Source organism: Martes martes, assembly GCF_963455335.1.
Source record: "Martes martes genome assembly, chromosome: 5".
Classification (NCBI taxonomy): Eukaryota; Metazoa; Chordata; class Mammalia; order Carnivora; family Mustelidae; genus Martes; species Martes martes.
Window position 1 is genome coordinate 116,903,987 of NC_137892.1, and position 22,831 is coordinate 116,926,817.

Below are 22,831 nucleotides of genomic sequence, written 5' to 3' on the forward strand. Positions count from 1 at the left end.
TCTCTAGACTGCCTTTTTTTTTTTTTTTTTTTCCCCAAAAGATCACAAGTAGGCAGAGAGGCAGGCAGAGGGAGGGCAACAGGCTCCCCGCTGAGCAGAGAGCCCAATGCGGGGCTCCATCCCAGGACCCTGAGACCATGACCCGAGCCAAATGCAGAGGGTTAACCCACTGAGCCACCCAGGTACTCCTAGACTGCCTTTTAACATGCACAATTTTGGGCACGTGGAGTTGAAGCTATTGACACATGCCTCCCCTCATCTGGAGGTGCCTTTGGAGAAACAGGGCTTCAGGGGAACAAAGAAATGCACTGGCTATTTCTGGTATAGTCTTTTCTTTGGCTTTCCAGCCAAGGAATAAGGTGTCAGTAAGGTGGGCTTCCAGTCATTCCTTCCTTCACTCACTTGTCCTAAGCATTCAGTACAGGCCAGACACCAAGCTAAGGTGCTATAGCACAAGGCAGACGCAGTCCCTGTCGTCACAGAATTTATGATGTAAAGAGGGAAGAAAGATATTAAGCACAGCTTACAAGCAACTCATGGGAGTTCTGTACAAAAGGAGTGGGGAGGAGTGAGGGGTCAGGGAAGACTTCCTTGAGGAAATCACATTTATGCCAAAACCTAAGAGCTGAGTAAGTTTTCAGCAGGTTAAAGGGACAGACACAAATTTCTGGGAAGAGGGGACAGCGTGTGCAAAGGCTGTTTTGCCCAGGCGAGTTCAGGGAACCCAAGGGAGACGGGGATGACTCCTGTTGCCCCCAGTCACTGGGAGGATGGCAGGAGTTGAGGCTCGGAGAGCCTCTGAGAACCAGATTAGGCTGGCCCACGTGAGATTCTCGGACCACGGTCCGTGGCAATTGTGAAATGGTGTGGGGGGCCAAGCAGGGCTTTGATGAACTCATTTTCAATTACATGGACTCCGAGTGTGTCACGAAAGCCCAGGGCAAGATCACTCTGAGTTGCTTATAACTTTGCTCTTCCCTGCTGGTCCTTGGAAGCTCACCAGGGAGTTAGCTGTGCTGGGGAGGGCTCCCCTGGATCGCTCCTCATTCTCTCAATAGTGCAAGTGTTCAAAATTGGAAGGAAGTCAAACATTTTGAGAGTCCTTTATCCAGATGGTTTTGGCTTATCTATTTACTTTTTGCATAAGTAGCCTAGAAAGAGTTTGCCTATTGACTTCTTTTGAACTTGTAGAGACTTTCTTAAGGCCTTTCGAATGGAGGGTTACATGTGGCCTATGAAAGGTATACTATTTGTCTAACCCCAACAAACTAAAACTGAATGAGTGAATGGAAACTAAACAACAAAGAGAAATGTACCAACCCAATTTATCTCTCCTCCCTCACTACAGTGAGAGCTCATGCCACGTGAAGAGTCATCGAAAGTATAGAAGGTCATCTAACACATCCCCTCCTTTCCCAGAGAAAGAAACGGAGACCTAGTGACGGGATGTAATCTTCTCACATTCACATAGTTTCTGTCAGACTCCATTTAGTGCTCTTTGTCCATGGTATGCTCGTGGGCAAGTGTGAATTTCGGGGGGGGGGTGCGGGCATGGGCATAGCTTTATGGTTGCTGGATCACACAAAAAGTTGGATGACTTGGGGTCCCACCCTGATGCCTTTCCAGTTCAGGTTGGCGTAGGCTTGCAGCAGTCTCTCTGGGATTCCGAAGATCCTGAGAGGAAGGTCTGGAACATTTCTCCAGCTTCCTGACAGAAATGTGCTTTCAAAACACAAGGGCGGGGATGAACAATACAGAACTTTACACTTAGACAGTGGCCCTTCACCCGACCGGTTTGGGTGCAGAACTCCAGCAGGGCCCACTTGGGCAAGAGCATTTTGGTGAAGGGCCCACGTTACCATAGATAAATACTGATGTCGTGCTTTGTTACATAGAGTGGCACATTACATCTTATCAATTGATTTTCCTATTTGAAAAAGCAAGACAGATGAAAGGACAGAACATTAGGGCTAAGAATATCCAGATGTGTCCCAGAAGTAGAGCACAGAGGGGCCCGATTTTCAAGAGTCAAATCGGGTCTTTTTCTCTGAGCAGTGGGGAAGTTGTCTTTTGTCTTCCCTTGCAATAAAAAAGGACATGGCAAGAGGCCGAGATAATAAAGACATGAGCAAGCACTGATTTTCAGTGTATACCTAGAGTGATCCGTAGAGTGGGTAACACCAGAAATCTTAATGTTGGGGACTCGATAGCCAGCAAGCGCTCAGTGTCAGGCAGATGAAAGAGTTTGGGAGCCACAGGTCATTGCGAAGCAGGTGATCTGTGTTATCATTATTTGAATCTGACCCCACACACAACATTGCTGGCAAAGTAGAAATACTGCTCAGAATTTGCTGCTCTGTTTGGTGGTGACCAGGCCAGGGAGTAATGTGTAGTAGTATTAGTGCCCTTGTTGCTATTTGAGGGCTCTCATCAGCTATCATTTATGGAGCGGTTACTCTGTGCCGGTACCGTAGTCATTATGTTACTTACATCAGAAAATCCTTCAACAAATCTCATGAGCTCTAATGATTATTATTCCCATTTTTAAATAATATAAAATATAATATAATGTAATATAATATAATCCCATTTCTCATCCCATAGAGGAGAAAACTGGGATTTCGAGAGGGTCAGTAACTTACCCAAAGCCCCAGAACAAATTAGAATCAGATCCGGGGCTCCACCCCTCGTCTACCTACCCACATAGTTGTGCATATTAATAGTACTAAGAATAAGGACAGTAAGCCTCACTGAGCTCTTCCTTTGCTTGGCACGTAATGCTAGAGGCACCCCTTGTCAAGATGAGGAAACAGAGTCATGAGAAGTAGAATACATTTCCCAGAGTTGCACAGCAAATAAGTAGTATATATCTAAGGTTCAAACCCGGAGAGCCTGACTTTGGAGTCTGTACTTTCAACTACTTGCTCTGTATATTATGCTAAAACTCTTTCCATCTCTTATCCCACTGTTCTTACTTTTCCTCAGTACAAGGAAGACATTTATGCTGGTATCTTAAATAGACCTTTCAAAAGTTAGCCCAGAGCATATCTTTTTTTCTTTTTAATGGCATACTGTGTATGTTTACCTTACAGCTTACTTTCCTTCAATAACCTGTTTTTCCCATGGCTCTACCACATTCTGCTAGTCAAATAAAAAAAAAACATGCATTTTATTTGATTGGTATGTTTTCTATGGGGTTGGCAAGATAAGAAGGAGGCTGATAATATTTTATTTATTTGCAAGGATGTTCTAACTCATCTCTGTAGAAATCATTTGTTGACCATATGGGCTCCTTGGCATGTATACAAGGTAGAGAAAAAGGAGACCAGGGGAAAGCTGTGAGACCATGAGTTAAAGGACTGTTGGGATACTAACAGTCTCCTTGTTAAGGTACTGAAGGATTACTAAACCTCTTGCTACAAATAACATGGGAAACTGATATGGATTTTCTTATATGAATTTCTTGAAAAACCCATCAACTTTGGGAAACGACCAGTATTTGGTATTTTGAATGACCTAATAAATGAGTGAGCCACACCTAACTTATTTTAATGAGCACAAAGCGTGTGGGGAAGACCATGGTGGGAGGCAAGGAGTGAGGCTTTCTGCTTATATCTTGGACCACAATGACAGAACTTTTAAAAACCTATTGTTTTTGTCTTATATTTGGCTACAAAATCATTATATTTCCAATTGTGCTTATTTGCATAATTGATTGTTCCAAACAGGAACGTCACTCACTTGAGAATTTCAGAGGATTTAAGTGATATGAACATGCGATTGAAAGCTTCTGTGTACCGGTCATTAATCTTCTTAAGAGGAGATATTTAGGGTCAGTGGCCAAGAGTGGGTTTGAAACACTTTTGTTTGGACATTTTTAGTTATACATTCAGAAATCAATAAAAACTGAGTCTGCCTCTACCTTTCTTCAGGACCTCAAGTATATACTTTGATTTCCTCATCAATTAAAGGAGGAAGTTAGTAGATTCCTTCAAGTCCTGATGATTTGTTGTTTGAATCCAGCTGATTGTGAGAGAAGTCTCCTATCCCCTGAGGTGTTAGACACACCTGGTGAATGGCCACCATAATGCCAACGTGATGGTCATTCCACAGGATATGGCTTTAGATCTAAGGCCAACTTCCCTTCACCTTGAGCATTTCCGCAAGAGGTTAACAGTGGGTTCCAGGAGGCCTGGAAAAGTCCCCGAGTGTGTCGCATATACCATCACTTAGGTAACTCTTTCCTGACATTCTTCTCTCTGAATTTCTTCAGCTGAGGTGCTATCGTTGAGTCCACTTGATGGTTAGCAATGAGCTTCTAGAGTAGGTTTCCCATGCAGTATATGTGAAGATTTTAGGTGATGAGGAGAAAACACTACCAAAAAATTTTTTTTCTAAAGAGTTAACATGTCTATCCTGATGCATAAGCAAGTAAGCAAATAAACAAAAACATGGCACTCCAAAGTCATGATCTCAGTTGTCATTGTTTAGGACAAGACTGAATTTAGAGAAAAAGAAAATCTAAACAAAAATAGCGGCTAGACTAATTAGTTAATATTAAAGAGGGCATAGCGTAAGTGATACTGGGATGGGACAAAATCAGGACTGAAGTTTGTGAAAGTGTTTTAGAGGGCTTAAGGGTTGGGGAAGTAATAATTCTTTCAAGTCATCAGGAAACAGGGTAGGACCCTGGGAAACAAATTAAAAAAATAAATTTTTTTAAGAAAACCTTTTCATTTTAAGTTCAGTTTACCATTAGAATATGTTTACTGTCCTTGTAGGATTTTAAAAATCAAAATGTTTCCCAAGCTGTTAATTCTGTTTTTGTTTTTAAACAAGTAGTGTCTACATGTCAGAGGGCAGAAATTAGTGTGGAAAGGAGGATTTGAGTCAAGGGAGAGAATCAGCCAGGGTCCACCCAGGCAGCACATTATGATAATATATACGGAACCAGCTGGACACTGAGCAAAGCTGACATTGTGTTGTCAGGGGCAGAATCGCCCATCAATTTCCGAGATAGAATTTGAGTTCAAATGACAGAAAGAGCAGCAACTGTGTTGAAACTGATGCATGGGGGAGGGGGTGGGCCCGGCAGGAACCAGCCAGGCCTAAAGACAGGAAGTGCTGGTACCTCCGGAAGGCGGTGGCTCTGTTTTCTCATCTGGCTGCTACCCTTCCTTCTAACCTTAACATCTGTCAGCAAGGCCCACCTGGGCCTTTGCATGATTAGAGCCCACTGCAGGGGGAGCTTACTGGTGCTAATTTTAGCCCCCAAGAGCATAGAGTCCCTGCTGCTGGACTGGGGGCCATATCAACCTAGGAAAATTAGGAAAACAGATTCCAAGGAGCCGCTGCTTATCCATTTAGGAAGCCCAGTGTGGATGTACCGATGATTGTTAAGGACAAGGGGAAGAGTTGTCAACTTTTAAACTACTCTGTTTACTTCCTTCCTATCCTAACAACTCCAGTAATTCTTCCCTATCTCATTCCCTCATTCATCCATTCCTCTATTTAACATACGCTTATTGATTGACAGTAGTCAATTGTTTTAGACAATAGAGATGCACAGGCGAACAAGGCAAGGCCAGCTCTTGACATTTTGAGGTATATACTCCTGTGTGTGTGTGTGTAAATATTATGTAAATAATTGCAAAAAATAATTAATTTAAGTTACTTAAATTGCAATGATGGTAAGCACTGTACAAGGAAAATACAGACTGTTCAGAGAGCTTTAAACAAGGGGACTCAGCCAAGTCTGAAAAAATCAGGGATACTTTTAAAATTTAAAAAACAGGGGCGCCTGGGTGGCTCAGTGGGTTAAAGCCTCTGCCTTCGGCTCAGGTCATGATCCCAGGGTCCTGGGATCGAGTCCCGCATCAGGCTCTCTGCCCTGTGGGGAGCCCACTTCCTCCTCTCTCTCTGTCTGCCTCTCTGCCTACTTGTGATCTCTGTCTGTCAAATAAATAAATAAATAAAATCTAAAAATAAAATCTAAAAAATATGTTAAAATTTAAGAAACAAATGAGTAGCATTTTGTCAAGCAAAGAGGAAAGAGCAATTTTGGCGGAGGGAGAATCGTGTCCAAATTCCATGTGGGGACAAAGTATTAGATGCTTGGGAGAGGCTAATAGGGAAGGTGAGCTAGTCTGAGGTCCATTCTTTGAAAAAATAACTTTGAGAATTTTCTGTAGGTTGGTTTCTCTTTGACTTGGAGATTTGGGTCCAATGCATTTTCTTAACCATAGGCTAACAGAACTCTTTGCCCAGAAAAATGCTAGCTTTAGACACTGTTTTGAGTGATGATGGTTTTGCTGTTATGATAGGGACCCTTGAGCATTGCCCACCCATTAGGTTCAGTGCTTAAAGCCCTTTGTACCATCTCTTTTAATACTCTTAACCACCACAGGAGGGAACTACTATTATTCTTTTCATATAGCAAATGAGGGAAACTGAGGCCATCCTTCAAAGATTTGGCTATGGCCAAATAGAAAATGTTTGGTTTTTGCATCTGTAGCATTCGGACCTCCAACTATCTGACACAAGGCAGTCATCACCACTGTTCTTTCCCACTGTTTAGTCAATGCTAATCTCCTCGCGTTGGACTTTAGAGGTGGAGAGAAATTCTACTGCTATTTGATCATGTAATATAATTCCTGCTTCAATTGAAGCAAATTGATGACGTTACTCAAAGGCAAATTGAAAAGCCAGATCTGTGCTAAATCCCCAGGGTTTGTTAGTTGGCATGTGCAGTGATATATGGGAAGGTGCTTTTCTGGGTTAAGATAAAAAAATCCTGGTATCACGTCACACTATCAGGCACCCCATCTTAATCTCCCTGTGCCAGCCCTGCAACTTGAAATACTCAGCGGACAGAAATGAAACTTTATAGAATTTAGGTGGTCATCATCCTTATCAGATGAATATGATTCCATCAGCATGATTTTAGCATCTTCAGAAAAAAAGAGATTTACCTGGAGAGGAGCAAGAGAGTCCGAGACGTGGATTGTAGGACTTTTCTGCCAGTCTGCCTTGGGCAAGTTGGCTGGGAGATGGCCTAGTAATTAAAATCCTGCTTAAACATATGCTGCTGGTCAGTCATAGTAGAGGCACCGACATGGGAAACCAGACGGTAACCAGAGAAGGAAAAGGAAAGTGAAACACAAAAGTAACACTCTAGAGCCCACAGGGTGCAGAAATAGATCTGAATTGGACGAATACTTATCTGACCACTAAGCATGAAAGCGGAACCCAAGTACTAATATATTTTTACCCCAATCTCCAAAATTAATCAATATTGTATATGTGAACATATGCTCCTGGGTTTCTGGGTTATTTGATTGACCGTTGTAATCAGCAGGACACCAGTTACCCAAACCCACATTCTCTGCCCGTAGTTCTGGGGAGACGTGTGGCAGGAGAACATGGGGAATAGAGGCGCAGACAATGTTAGCTTTAGGGCCTCTCTTCAACACATCAGTTTCTCTCATTGACCTTGGGGCAAAGCAAGAAAAATTTCAAGAGACGAGCATATGCAACATATGTACAAATAGCAATAGACTTTGGCTGTTATTTAGGAGCATGATTAAAATTTATGTGGTTGGTACCAATTGAGAACTTTCTTTAATTCTTTATGATTTGTCTACTACTTTTACGGGCACAGATCAGAATCCGACAGATGCTGAGCACCTACTTTGTGCGGGGCCTGAGGCAGATGTTTTTAGGTATATTATGTGTGGGACTGTGGATGAGGGGACTCTGTCCCAGGAGTTCCAATGTATTTTATCATTTCTTTGTAGAGAAGGAAAATACAGTTTTGGTCATTCTTTGCTAAAATCTTCTGGCTGAATCATCAAACCAGCTGTGCCCTTCCAGTAACTATTATGAGCAACAAATCAATAAAGTCAGACCTCAGATTCCTCTACCTTTCAACTTTGGCAGAATCCTAGAAACTCTTCTTGATTTGGTTAGCGAAAGCCTGTGGAATTCAATCCTTGTTGCTCAAAAGGGAAAAAAAAAAAGTTGGGGAAAATGTTATTAAGGTACTATTTTAAGATAACCTATTTAGCCAGTGAACTTTTATTATTTTCTTTGTATGTGCAAAATTCTATAATGAACACCATTGAGATGGATAATGTCCAGATTGAAAATGAAAGTTAAGGGGAACTGCTCTACACTTTAAAAATGTAAGTTCCCATAGTGCTGCTACACTCATATTTGATGTTCAGACTCTGACTGTGTGTTTAGCAGCCCAACTTGTAACAATAGAAACGCTTCTAAGCCTGGAAGTCTGGCAGTATTTCCAGTGTTCCTGTGTTTAAATTGGCACCTGTGGTATTATATTAGGATGCCATTTTTTGAACTTGGAAATAGAAGAAGGTAGAGAGAGATTTTACTATAATTCATATGTGGGGCTGAGTCTTAGGGGGAAAATAACTTTACTTGGAAATAGAGTAGTAATATTCTGTAAAGTTAATAAATATCTACACTCTATCTTGGGAATAGGAATTGCACAACTAAGATTTTATGGGACTTTGGCTGTAGTATTTACATGATTGAAATGAACGTTTTAGCCAAACTGAGCATAAATTTCAGATAAATACCAAAATTGAAGGGGAGTTTGGGTGTTTTAAATATTTGACTTTATCAACCAGTGTGGACTCTCAGAGTCTCAAATTCAAGAGAGTCTCTCAAATTCAGTTACCTCGTTTGTAAAGTGGAATTTAGAATTACATCTGCGTGCCTGCTCTTCAGGGTTGACATTAAGAATAATTGAGATAATGCATGGGCAAACCCTTTGAAGACTTCACAGTGCTAGTTAATTGTCAGGTACTGGTTAAGTGCAGGGTACTGTCTCCCCAGTTTGTGACTGAATGAGGTCTCTGCCTACAGGGGATGTGTTGACTGTTGGGGGTTAATTTGCATTCATATGTATAGTCCCAGCTCTGCACATTCATACATATCAAGCTAAAAGTTCAAGGGAAAGTACTTCGTGACAAATGAATGGAGAAGATATGAAGTTCACCAAAGAGCATTTGGTAGGCTGGGCTAGGAAGAGACGGTTTCATGCTGAAGACCTTTATGTCTTCATGAAGACCTGAGTCTTTATGATAGAGCACTGTTTGGGTAGAGTCTTCCTGAAAAAGAAATGATGGAAATGTGCAAAGCATGTTTGAAGAGCCTGTCGTCTCATCTTCATTTTCTTTTTCCTTATATTCCCATTCCTTGTCCTGCAACATCTCATCTTTTCCATTCTCTCTCACATTTACTCATTGCTTTCTCCATGCAGAGCCCTGCACACATGGATTAAGTTATTTAAACCTCACAACAACTTCATGAGATGGCTTCTCATAAAATTGTTACCCCCAATTAAAGTGATAGAAACTGAGGCTTGTGAAAAGTAATTCACCCAAGGGAAGCTGTGATGTGAGCTGAGGCCTTCCGAACCCAGAGCCAGGGGTCCCAACTGCTGCCAAGTCCTGCTTCCAGTTTGGGAGAAATGGGGAATGAGGTTGGAAAGGGGGAATTGGCCAGACTCACGAGGGCGGACTTGGTCCTGTAGGCTCAGGGGAAACAACAGAAAGCTTTTGAGCAGAGCAGTAACATTCTGAAAGCTGGCATGTGAGGAAGGTTAATCTGGGTTTTTGGTATGTAGACAAGATTTACCACATAATTAATAATCCGAGAGTAGAAATGAATGACAAACAGGCAAGCATGAGTGTTTGCTCTTTGCAGTCCAGATTGAACAGCCCAGACTCCAAAGAGTAATTTTTGAGGAAGTTGAGTCAGTCAATCTGTCCCCCTCTACTCTGCTCCTCTGTCTGGATACATTTGATGATACACATTCCGGTGCTCGTGATGTCACCGATCATCACCACGGAAACATCTGGGCTATAACAAAACGCTGGAGCGCAGCGTCCCTGAATGTGTCAGGGAGGAGAGGAAACTGGCTCCAAACGATAAGGCTCGCAATAACAAAAATTCAGTCAAATACGTGAGCAGTAGCAGCCTTGGTCATGAAGAGAAATAGAAGCATTACCATTCTGAGAAGCACAGAGCAGGAGTTGTGCATTACTAAAGGCTGGGCAAGGTTGATTTTGAGATGCTGCTCACATTCAAAACACAGTTTCCTTAAAAACTCACTCTCTATGCTGTCTTGCATGATGACAATAGAAATCCTTTAGGACCTGAGAGCTCATCTCTCAAACTACAGATAGAAAACCTTCTACATAGCCGGGGTAGGCTAGCCGGGTGGGGTCTTGCGTGTTGTTGTGGGAGACGCCTCTAACCATCAGAGGCAGAATGGGCAGTGGCTGTGGTGTGGGTTTATTGTTCATGAGCCAGTGGCAGTATTAGTTGTGTAGTGGCAGAAATTAGTAACTAAAAGGGGATTCTGGGCCCTTCAGAATTTTAGAAGGTACATACTTGTATATCACATCATGGACTCAATCTAACTTGAAGCCATATTTAGGTTTGGGTCTCATGGTGCTTTCAGAAACTATGTATTTGTTGCTTTTACAATCAAAAATAAGGAGATTTTACCTAAACATGGAGATTTGCAAATTCTCTTTATATTCAGAAGAGCTGGCAGGGTTGGACCCCCATTTTCAAATGGCAACACTTAGGTCAGACTGAGAAGTTGGGTCCCTTTTGGGTGGGACAGACACTACTCCATGGTTAGCCACATTCCACACCTCTCCCGCGGTGTCGTCCCTAGCCCATCTGAGTTACTTTCCTGCTTGGCTCTGGGAGCATTTGATTTTGTGATCACTGTTGAAGAGATTAGAGATTAATTATTCCTAGCACAGGTCCTGGCATAGGAAAGATAGCTCCTAAATGGTAGCTCTGGTTGTTCTTTATCAATTATAGGCTCAGTTATTTAAACTCGCTCCTCAGATCAGTGCTGTTCAACAGAACTTTCTGTGATGATGGACATGTTCTGTCTCTGTGCTGTCCGAGATGATGCTCACCAGTCCCATGTAGCTATCAACCACATGAAATGTGGCTAGTATGACCAAGAAATAATTTCTACTTTTATTGAATTTTTAGTTAATTAAAAATTAAATTTCAGTAGCAGCATATGGCTAGTGACTACCGTATTGGGCAAAAGCAGGCTTCAGTAATGAGATTGAATATCCAGTGTCCTCGTTTACAATAAAATGTGGCGAGTAGACAACTAGGGCCGTGTGTTTGTTTTACAAGAGATGACTTATAGTGAACTTCATCACCTGCTTCCTGAAAGGGAGCCACCTTTTACCTCCCGACTACAATTCTTGCCAAAAACATATGCCAAAGACATACGTTGTATAAGACATCATATGTACGTTTGTACCAATATACGGAAGTCACCTTAAGCTCGAATGCAAAGTTTCACTGCTCTCTGCCCTCTGGCTGTCCGGTCAAGGGTACTGTGTAAACCTAATAACTAGGCCTGTGTGTGGAAGAGCCTGAGTTTTTTGATGAGCTGCTGGCCCCTGCCATTCGTATTGACACAGAGCCAAGAGCCCGTGTTACCAAGGGGATCGTGGAAAGCGCTAGAGCCCTCTTCAACTGCTAGAGGGATCTCACATCTTAAGACTCAGGCTCTGAGGGCTGCAGTCTCATCACAAGCCTATGTTGAGCACACCTAATGATCGCATTGCCGTAAACCAGCCACAAAGGAGGATTCTAAAAGATCCTTCTTTTACACCACTAATTCATTCATTTGCATGTTGTTTGCTTGCTGAGCCCAGCAGTCACAGCCCTCCCTTTTCCTTTGTCACAGGGTTGGAAACCCCAAAACTATGTGTCAGGCTCAGGCTTACTGGTTACTTACTGGCCTCTGCCCTGAAACTTGCCCCAGCCAACTTTTCCAGCTGAAAAATAGGTAACTTCACCTCTTCTGGGGAGGTACGCACAGGAGGGCAAAATAAACGTTAGCCTGTTTCATTCAGACGAAAACTCTGAGTTACAAACCCCTACCCCTAAAAGAGCCTCCTCACAGGCATAGAAATCCTAGAGAAGATGACAGAAATGGCTGGGGTAGCTAATTTTATCAAATGATGACGAATACCAATCTTCTTGTAATGGAAAAAAAATACATGAATATATTTTGCTTGGATCATTCATCCAGTTGGAAGTGTGTCTCATCTTTTCTCACAGTCAGATTCTGCAGAGAGGATACCTAGTCGATATTTATGGGCAAATATCAATGTAAACCCCGTGTTATGACAGTGTATGGAATGAATCCTAGAATTCAGTAGGAAAAAGTCTAAATAAACCCTCGAGCAACAAGGACCAGAGAGCCTCCATAGTTTTAAATTCCTTCTTAGGAAAATTCTTTGCAAAAAATGTTTTCTAGAAAAAGACCAAGCCGATATCAACTGAGACTAACTAATGAAATGTTAAATTATCTGCACACAGCTATGTTTTCAACGTTGCATTTAGTCTGGCTCCCAGACACAAGGAGGCTAAAAATTCATATTCAGATAAGGAAAGGCAAACCTTGGCGAACAGATGGACCAGAGTTCAGCATAAAGGTTTAATCCTATCAGGCCGATTCCTGTATGACCATCTGGATAATCCAGCACACACATTCAAGGCCTGTTAAAAATACGACTCGAGCCAAGATTCACATCGCAGATTTTCCACTAGACTTGATCGTATTTGACTTTATGATTTTCCAGGCCTAGGAAGATTGCCTGCAAATAAAGACTTGAGTATTCCTTGAAGAAGCACTTCCATGTTATTTTTTTTTTTAATTGAACCTGAAAATTGTTTCCTCTTTGCACAATATTGGTTGTCCATTTTTGGAAAGTTAATTTCATTTCCCTTTCTTCCCTACCTTTCATATCTCGAACTTTTCTCACAACAGGATAATAAGGAGAATTGAGCTAAAAATAATTTTGTGCGTGAAAGTTCTCCTTGTCAGGAAGAAAAGAGTTATTTACTTATTGTATAATCAGAGGCAAGTGAACTTACTATTGTTGCAACAAATACCACAATTGGATCCATGCATAATTCATTTTGAGGATTGTCCCACCTTCCACGATAATTCCCCCCCACCCCAACGGTGTGGCTGGTGATCACAGAACAAGAGAAAAAAAAACCACAAAAAACAGTGACAATATTTGCCGTTGGTGGTTGTAGGATTAATATTTTGTACATTTTAATTTCGGATTTGGCAGAGCCAATGTGAAATGGAAAACAGCACATTCTCACCTCCTGAGTTATAAAATTCTGAGCTTCCGAAGTGTTAACAAACAATTTTTGCATATTATGAAACAATGCTGTGTTGCCTGTCATTGAATCAAAAAGCCTTCAACAAGTCTTTCAAGTGCAATTTAGAAGTTACAGGTACATCAAAATGTCAAGATTTTTCACTGCTAAATTGTTAAATAACCCTGCATACAGATCCTGCACAGAGTGGTGGATCTCAGATAGGCAAACTCAGAAATTGAAAAGTGCTTGCCCCAGAGTGTTCAGATTACAATTGTTGCACTAGGATTTCGGTCCTTCCTTTGCTCGGCTCTCTCTCTGTCCACAGATTGCTGAAGAATTTTGCTGATTCAGAATAGAATAAGTAAACCTGCAAATTAAAGAGGAAGCATATACAATTTGGGCCATCTCTGCATTCAGCCAATGGCATAATTTGGAACTTAGCTAAAGATACGCTTAGGTATCCGTGTTAGGGTAACAGTCCCTTAATGTAGATGGATGTTGGGTCTACATTTCCATCCACTGACTACAGATTTTTCCTTTTCTCCTTTTCTGCAAGAGCCATTAATGTTGTCAAAGTGAGGGGCTCTGCCAAATCAAGTCATTTCGGAATAAAGGATGAAAAACACTTGAAATCCTCAATCTCCTCATTTAATATTTAATAGATTTAATTGCATCTGGTATTGAGAAGTCTCTGTATCACGGGTTACATTTCTCTTCAAAGTGTCACATGCACAGACACACACATGGGCCAAATCTCTTTGCCAAGTAGCATCTAGATATGCTAGTGGATGGGGCAGTCAATGCAGACCAATAACAAAACAAAATGAAGACCCTAATAAGCAATAAAATGCTTAACTGCATAAAGCAATTACTGAAAAAAAAATTAAGGAAGGCAGAAATAAATCTAGTAATTCAAGAGCTTTATTTGTTTATTTGTATTCGAGAGCTATGTTTATTTATTTATTAGCTGACTAGGGGTCTGTGGCGAAGTTAGCATTCTGAAAGGGAAATTTGCACATGCTTTGCACACCATCACAGCTATTGGTTCCAGGCATCCAGTTGGAAGTTTGGTGAACCCAGAAGAGATTCCTATCCTGTCCATGGTGAAGATATAGAGGGTCAGTCTCCCCACTAGGGACAAACTTGCTTGCCCTCCCTCCTGGCCAGTAGCTACCAGCTGTCTGGATCACAGAATGCAGGTGTTGGTGCTGCTGATCTGGGAGTAGACAAGAAAGTTGTCATTTCAGTTAAAACACACAGCAAGAACAATTGTCTTGACTTAACACGAAGGGCAAGTATCTGTGCATTGAGTCCCAGGTAGGATTACTTAATGTCCCTGTCATTCTCGGGTATAGACCTGGTCTCAAGCACAACTTCCCCAAAATCAAATAGATAGAGGGATAAGGACCTGAGATTATATGAGGTCGGAGGTACCCCACAGAAACGGGCTGAGCTCATGGGTTTCACAATGACAATGACATTAAATGTCATTGGGCCAATGACAATAAAGTCAGTTCCTTATTTCTGAAAAAATCACCCTTAATATTCATTCCAGGCAAATGAGAGCCTTAAAAAAAATCCTACCTTGGAGGGACGGATGCCACACCCAGCTCCTCAGTCAGTTCAGCCGGCTAGGTAGCAAGTCCCTGGATTGGAAGTTCCTACGAAAGTTTTACAATAAACTTCAGAACCTGCAGTGATGAGGCTGTTGTGTATTCTGGCGAATGAATAAACTCTGGCTTGTGGAGAACTCGTGATAACAGTAATTCTTAGAGCAGCAACGAGCAGGTCCAGTGCCTGGCACATCAGAAAACAACAAAACACAAGCAGACATGTTCTGCATTTTGCCACAAGTCTGTGAGCAGGAACCACTGCTCCGAGAGGGTAAGAGCCTTAGAGAGGCTAAGTGACTGCTTCAAGGTTGCCCTGAGGGAGAGAGGTGGAGTTTAAACAGCTGGAGCTGTGGCCCATTTGCAAATACTGTAGTACTCTGAATGTTAATCAACTTAACACAATTGCATCTTTCTGTCTTTATTCGGGAGCTAGTAAGGGCTGGTGCCAGCATTTTCACCTCCATTGTAAGCATCAGTTATCTGCTCCGTGGAAATGCTCATTAATCGAGAAATCTGGCTAACAGGATGCTGGAGAAGGAGAGTTTACCTCCTTTCACACGCTATACGCCACGGAGATGGCAAATCAGCTCGTCTCTATTTTAGTGGAATTTTATCTTGAGATTTAGAAGGGGATTAGAACGTTTCTCAATTTCTACATTTTACCAACTGAGGAAGGGTTGTTTCCCCAGCATATTTAAAATACAGGAATGGAGAGAAGAGCCAAACAAAGCATGTCTGATGAGACTTCCATAATAGGACCTCAACTGTCACCAGCGCCTCATTTTGGTGATAAGGGGTGATAAATCTTGCACTCAGGTCATCTACACAGCTACCCCAAACAAGTGAGGTATTGATCACAGTACAAGAGATTTCGGAGGCAAAAGTAAGAGCAGCCCCAGGACCCTGCTGATAGCTTCACACACCACTAATTCACCTCAATGGGCAGGCACCTCTGAGCTCAATTAACCCTTATCCCCAAGGCCACCCGTAAACCCTGAGGTAAACATGGCTTTCCCGGCCCTTGCTTTCTATCAATGAAATAGATCATTTCTATCGGAGACTGAGGCTCGGTTCTAACTTACAAATTCACCCTGCTGTAAGGAGCCTAATGCTGCCGGTGTGAGTGAGAAGGCACTTGAACCTTGTAACACCGCGGCGGCAAATCTGAGAATTTTAAACTGCTGAGGGCATCCGTGATTTCTTCTGCCTTCCGTGGTTAGCAGAAGGAAATGTAAACGCTCTGGATTGTCTGCGCACAGAACGTTAGCTGTTAAATATCTACTGGAGGCTGAATGATTTCTTTCCTTCCTTCCTTCCTTCCTTCTTTCATTCATTCATTCTTTCTCCACCCCCCCCCCAATCCTTCCCTCTCTTTTTCTTCTCACCACGACCATTGTTCAGAAGCAAATTGGAAATCTGGTAATTAGGCCCTGACTCACGGTGTAGTATTAGAGTCCCGAGCCAAAGTTCAACACCCTGAAATGAAATTTAAACCAATTAATCTGTTAGATTTTTATCGCTTGTCCGTGTTTTCTCAGCAATTCCCCCAGCACGTGGCCTTTGATCAACTCTCATACAAACGCTAAAATGTGTGCCTGCTGCTAGCAAGATGGGAATGACATTAACATGGGTACTCATAAAACAATCAGAGCAGAGAAGCCCTCAAACAGGCAGGGCATGGTAATATTTAATAAAAGCACACACATAATCTTCAGAATTAGCATTTTGTGCCTTGCAGTACCTTTGGGAGAAGAGCTTTTATTTGTGGAGTGATCATTATTATAACAAAGAAGAGCTACCTAATAATTTCCACTTTAACTCTGCAATGTGCCACGAGCATTTCAGAGCCATTATGCTAAACTGTGGTAGGGTAATCATGTTATTGTCATAGTTTGAAGGAAAGAAAATCTCCTCTACTTTGGTGACTGTTGGGGGTGGGGGAAGAGGTGAAAAAAAAAAAAAAGGAAAAAAACATCAACTTCAACTTTAATTTTTAATGAGTTTTAGAACCAGGAATTGGCTCTCTGTCCTTGTGGTTACCTAGAGTGTGAAAATTCACTGGTGAAGAAGGAAGAATCTTTTATTAATTAAATCAAGACTTGGCTGGTGAAAGTGGCTTTGTATTCAATCAAATCCTCTCCCCTCCCCAATTTCATAATATTTTCATAGAAATAGAATTATATTGATTATTATAGTCCTGGGCTGAATTGAATCATTTATAAATCTTTGCACCTTCAAATTCTACTGAACACATCCACTGTGGCTATTAAAAATGATCTCTCCTTGTCTTCTTCCTTTCCGTGTCTCTTTGGCTCTCCTGAATGAAAGAAAAAACAAGTCCTTGGCTGCTTCAGATGTGGTCTGGGCTTTCTCAGAGTAAAGCTTACCCAAAAAGAAGAGAGAAGGAGAGGTTCAGGATTTGTTAGTCAGAACCACTGGACAATTTTTTTTGTTTTTTGATTAGTATCCATTTGTTCTAAATAGTACAACCTTTTTCTCTTACAGACTTAAATGCTCTGTTATTTAATTCTTATTATGATAACGTATTACCTTCATGCGTGCTCACTAAAAATATTCAAACCATACCGCTTTCTACAGAGTAAAATTTAATGGTCTCCCTCCCCCTCAACCCCATTCCAACCACGTGGCTGTTTCATATGGACCCACTGGGGACAGTGGGTGTACTTCTTTCCAGACCTTTGTTCACATAACTATATACACACAAACACAGGTGCATATACAAGCGCCCACATGTCATTTTTTAAGTAAACAGGACCACACTGTTCATTAGACTACAAATTGTTTTTTTACTTACTAATATACTTTGACATTTTTCCATGTCATTTTATAGAAGTCTTTCCCATCCATTCTAATGACACTCCTAATATTCTGAAGTATGGATATACCATAATTTATTTAGCCACTTTCTAATTAGAGGTACCTAGACTCTTGAATATTTTTACTGTTAATACTGCAGTGAACTTTTAGGTACCTGTAGTTTTAGCCACATTTGCAAGTATTTCCTGGACTGCTTTTAATCTGGCAGGTTTGTTTATGACTAGGATAAAAGTGTAAAATGGTGGCCTGAGAGTTAAAAATATTTTGCTTACAGCCTACACGTTCAAAAAAAAAAAAAATTAAATCAGTTGTCAGCATTTAAAGATTGGAAAATTCACATAAAAATCTCGTTTCCAGCTTCCTTTCAAAAGATCAGAAGCCCTGACTACACTGGGCCTGCATTTGTGTGGGGGAAACCAGTGGCTAGATCTTCCCCAATTCCTAGTGTCAGGGTCACCCATCTTATGTTTGTTTTGAGACTCCGAGCTGCTGTATTCATTTGTGTTTTCTGCCTTGGCCTGTATGGATCTGTGAGTTTTTAACAACCACTCCTGGGCCCCCTCTGTTAGCTAGTCACAGTGTCTTCTACCTTGTGTTATTGACGTTTTAGAGTTCTTCATTTGGGGGAAACTATCCCATGCATTGTTGAATAGTTAGCATCTTTGACTTCCAGGTGCTAAATGCCGGTAACATCCCTTCCCCATCTCTCTGTCTCTCAATGGAACAGCCCATGAGTCCTTTACATATTTCCTAAACTTCCCAGTGGGGAAATACCACAGAGCTTCCTCTTAAGACTTCTATGACACACAAATGTATAGAAGCACCTATAGAATGCTTTGAAGCCCAACTTTAGAAAGGCGTGCATGACTTCCTTGTTCTAGGAATGGCATCTAATCTCTAAGCCAGGATAACGAGGATAACGGATAGTTGAGTGTGGAGGTAGGATGATTGAGGGCTGTGTCACTCTTTTCTGGAAGTACTTCCTTCAAGGGTTCTTTTCTCCAAAAAGCTAAGAAGGTGGTGTCACATAGTGTCTCCTCAGCAGCTTATCTCTGGAAGCTTGAAGATCTTTCTTTCCTCTGCCTAGTTGATAGTTAACTTTGTTTCTGGTTGGTTCCTCACAGAATTGGAAAACATTATCACTTTCTTTAGGAAGTGTGTGAAAGCACACACACACACACACACACACACACACACTTACATGCCTTCTTTATACTACAAACAACAAATGGAAAGAAATGGAGGGGATCAAGGCTAAAAGTGGCTTGACTGTGCTATCGGAACATCCTACTATAGGAGAGTCTCTCAAAGATAAACCAACACCATTCTGCCTTCTTTGTACTCTGATAAGCCTGGAGGAGTCCCTTCTTATCTAAAGAAATATCTAAAGAAATACACTTATCTAAAGAAATTTGCATTATTACAAAAATGAAATTTTAAAAATTAAAGCTCATACAGATAATAAACATCAAGTATCCTTTGTTATTTATGAGGGTAGTCACAGGGTCAGCATTTAATGATGCCATTGGATTTCACACTTCACCATTAGGCTGGATTCCTTGAAGACCAGTTCAGTTAAACCAAGATCCTGTTCTCAGAAGTATCTGGAGATAGGGCACCCTTTCTACTCTACATTAGCAACTGAGTCCTCTGAGTTAGAAATTAAGAATTGAGATTTTGAGACATTAACTAGAATGTTTCCAAACTGCTTTTATGTTAGGAATTCTACATAGTTGTTAAATGTACTTGATTTCTCTTATACATTTCTTGAAATCATGCATCATACTCTGCCATTGGTTTGGGAATACTCAATCATGCATTTAAACATCTTTACTTTCAAAGAAAAATTCTGCTTAAGAAAAAGTCCTATGCCTGTGGAGCATTGATCACAACTTCTATGTCTGTTAAAAACTGGACAAGAATTTTAAGTCATGAATCACTTACATTTTCTTGATTAATTATTTTGTTTTGGGGAGAAAGTGAAGGAGAGAAAAGGCGTCTGAACTGTCCAGTTTTAGTTGTAAATGCATTACTATGAGTTCAGCCAACATGAAATGTTTAGTTTGGATATTTCCTAATTTCTCTGTGCTATTTTATAAGATGAATTTGAATCAAAATCAAACCCATTCTACTTGTTTGTGTGGTGGCACGTGAACAATGGTCCCACTGGGCTGGACTTAATATTTTCTTTTCTTCTTGCAAAAGTTAAAGCATGACATGTTGCCAAATTTGACAAAGTCCAATAGTTTTTTTTCCAGCTTTTTTCCCATTAAAATTAACTGGTGCTCTCATTGGCTTCAATATTTGGAAAGTCAGTCTTGGATACTTAATAAACTTTTTATTAAAGAGAAGGGTCTCGTTTCCTCTCCTTGCGCAATATCTCCCTTGCTTTAGAATTTTGCTTTGTTCTTGTTCATAAAAGTAATAATGAGAACAACAACATGGCATCATGGAGTTAAAAATCCTTGGTGTCCTCTGAGGCATTTCAAAAACATAATCCTACGATTATGTTTATGCCTAGCAATTCTGTTGAAATTATGCCATCCTCACCAGGCAAGCCACCTCCAGTCTATTTAGAATCATGGTATTTGCAAATTATTTCCCATCTCCAAGGGCCATTTGTAATGGAAAGAAAAGAGATATGTTTTTTTTTAAAAAGTCCATTCTAGAGTTTTATGCCTGGGAATGGCAACAAAGCAAAGGTCATGGGACTTTCTGTGGTTCAGCCCTGACTCAGCTATTTGGTTACATAATTCACCCTGAGTGACCTGCAAACTTTATATCTATAAAATGGGATCCATGACATTTGTTGAAAAAATCCTAATGATTTCTAATGAGGAACGTGGCTGTGTTAGTGTTACAGATAGAAGACATGGAGCAAGAATATTTTCTTGCTCTGGCCTCCTTTCTTTCTCACTTCCCTTTGGACAGAAATGCTTATCTAAAAATCTATCAATTTTCTTTTTGGGAAGTATGTTTAATTATGAAGCAATTCAATAAGGTTTCTGGTGTGTTCCAAAAAGCCACCCAATTTTTTTTTTTATCTTTAGCATCTTATAAATTAAATTTTGCTTCTGTGTGTTATTTCATAAGCTTTCAGGTTTGAAAATGATTGGGTAAAATATATGTATGTCAATAGAAACAATGAAACAGATGCTTTTAAAAACTGAAAATGCACCCTTAGGTTTCAGATCCTAAAGCAGCTAGGAAATGCTGAGATCTTGGGGGACTTTCTGTTAGTGAAAAGATAAAAGATATTTTTTCTTTCTTTTTCTCAAGTCTCCATCATTAAAGTTTGGTTCTAACAGCAGACTCCTTCTCTTTTTCATGTGTGTTGAAAAGCAGCTACTCCCTGTATCAAAGCCATCAGCCCGAGTGAAGGATGGACGACGGGAGGCGCGACTGTGATCATCATAGGGGACAATTTCTTTGATGGGTTACAGGTCATATTCGGTACCATGCTGGTCTGGAGTGAGGTAGGTGTTGTCTGAACATTAATATCTAATAGGTTGGTCTAGTTGAGGATACTGTCTACACTTGAATTTCTAATAGAGTGTGTGTAGAATTTCGTGGTGCCACCCTGGGTGGGCCAGCTCTAGTCTGCAGAACTCCGAGAAACCAGGAGACATGGGTTGGGTATACCTGGAGGCACTACTTTCTACTGGAATGATTTCCATCCTCTGGCCTGTAAGCACCAGATGAGCTTCTGTTTTGTCATTTGTCCTCTTATGTTAGCCCTGGTGTGGAGGTCCTATTGTATATTGGGAATTGGAAAGGAGATGCAGAGTCACAAAATATATAGGAAAAGCCCTGTTCAGACTTCAAGAAGGTAGTAATCCCTGTATAGTTGTAGATGGGGTCTACTGGAGACCCTTCCTCAAGGAGCACCATTCACGTGATGGTAATAATGCAGCTATAGGTGGTTCTTGACTTATTCAGGGCTTCTTCATCCAAGAGTGAGTGATTTATCAGGGCAACCTCGAAGAACCAAAGGCTTTTTCCAGCCCTAAGAATTTACAGCTCACGGGTGGCTTAATATGAGACCCCAACCACATGAAAATGACTCTGTTCTGTGTGGGTAGTGCTTTCTAAGCACTGTGATCATTATTTTGACCTGTCAGTTGAGTTGCCTGGCAATAATCAATGTTAGCTCGAGATTATAAAACATAAGCATCACTATTATATAGACGTCGTGGAAAACTTGCCTTTGTTTTCTTTCTGTATTCTAAGCCTAGACTTCTTATCCAGCATGCCCACAGCCCCTTCTCTTTCACTTCCCCGAAGTTTAGAATAAGACCTATGTTAGGGCTATAAAGTACTGCTGAGCTCATTCATCCTGCTTGTTTTATAAGCAGCTGTGTGAATCTCTAAACTTTATTGGAACTTACTGTACAGTAGGCACTGTGCTCAGCCCTTGACAGAGAACATCTCAATCCTTCCCTCTCTATGGTAGGGTAAATACCCTTAGCATGTATCTTTTTTTTTTTTTAAATAATTTATTTATTTATTTGACAGACAGAGAGAGATCACAAGTAGGCAGAGTGGCAGGCAGAGAGAGAGGGGGAAGCAGGCTCCCCACCAAGCAGAGAGCCTGATGCGGGCCTTGATCCCAAGACCCTGAGATCATGACCTGAACTAAAGGCAGAGGCTTAACCCACGAGCCACCCAGGCACCCAGCACATATCTGTTCTTGATGAAGACACTAAGGTCTAGAGATAAATAGGTACAAAACCCCAAAGCAGCTGCGTGGAGCCCGTGGAGTGTGGATTGTACGTATGCAGCCACACAGAGAAGTCAGTAGCAGAACTGAAGCTAGAACTCAGATTTTTTATTTAAGTATCTATCTGTCCTCCCATAACACCACTGTTGAGACCATGTAGATATTTTGTGTCTTCTCTCTAGGTGTGTTGCTGGGTCGGCGGAGAGTTAAGGCTAATCATTGAGTATGGTTATCTTCCCAAAGCAGAGCCCATCTTTCTTTTTAAGTCTTCTATGTGCATGTCTTATTGCCAGGAACCCCACTCTGGCCAGCCCCTTGCCAGCCTGTGCTGCCTTTGGTTTTGTGTTTCCAATGCTCCTAACTAGTGGCATGTGTGTGGCCCAAAAATCAAAGCTCTCACAGAACTGAATCAGAGATGGGCTTCTCAGTGTACTGAACTGATTGCTGTCTGAGGTGGATGGGC

General features: G+C 41.2%; 1 protein-coding gene across 4 annotated transcripts in view; it reads left to right on the top strand.

Annotated features, from left to right (window-relative positions):
• The window catches only part of EBF1 (EBF transcription factor 1), a gene marked incomplete at its 5' end in the record, with an annotated part of 382,001 nt that overhangs the window by 264,848 nt on the left and 94,322 nt on the right, over positions 1 to 22,831 (top strand). For 2 of the 4 annotated variants that reach the window (XM_080803881.1, XM_080803883.1), the window contains one exon: positions 20,991 to 21,124. In XM_080803881.1, coding sequence (XP_080660007.1) covers positions 20,991 to 21,124 — 134 coding nt within the window. The remainder of the gene's footprint in view (positions 1 to 20,990; positions 21,125 to 22,831) is intronic. The other 2 variants (XM_080803882.1, XM_080803884.1) reach the window with 1 other exon arrangement.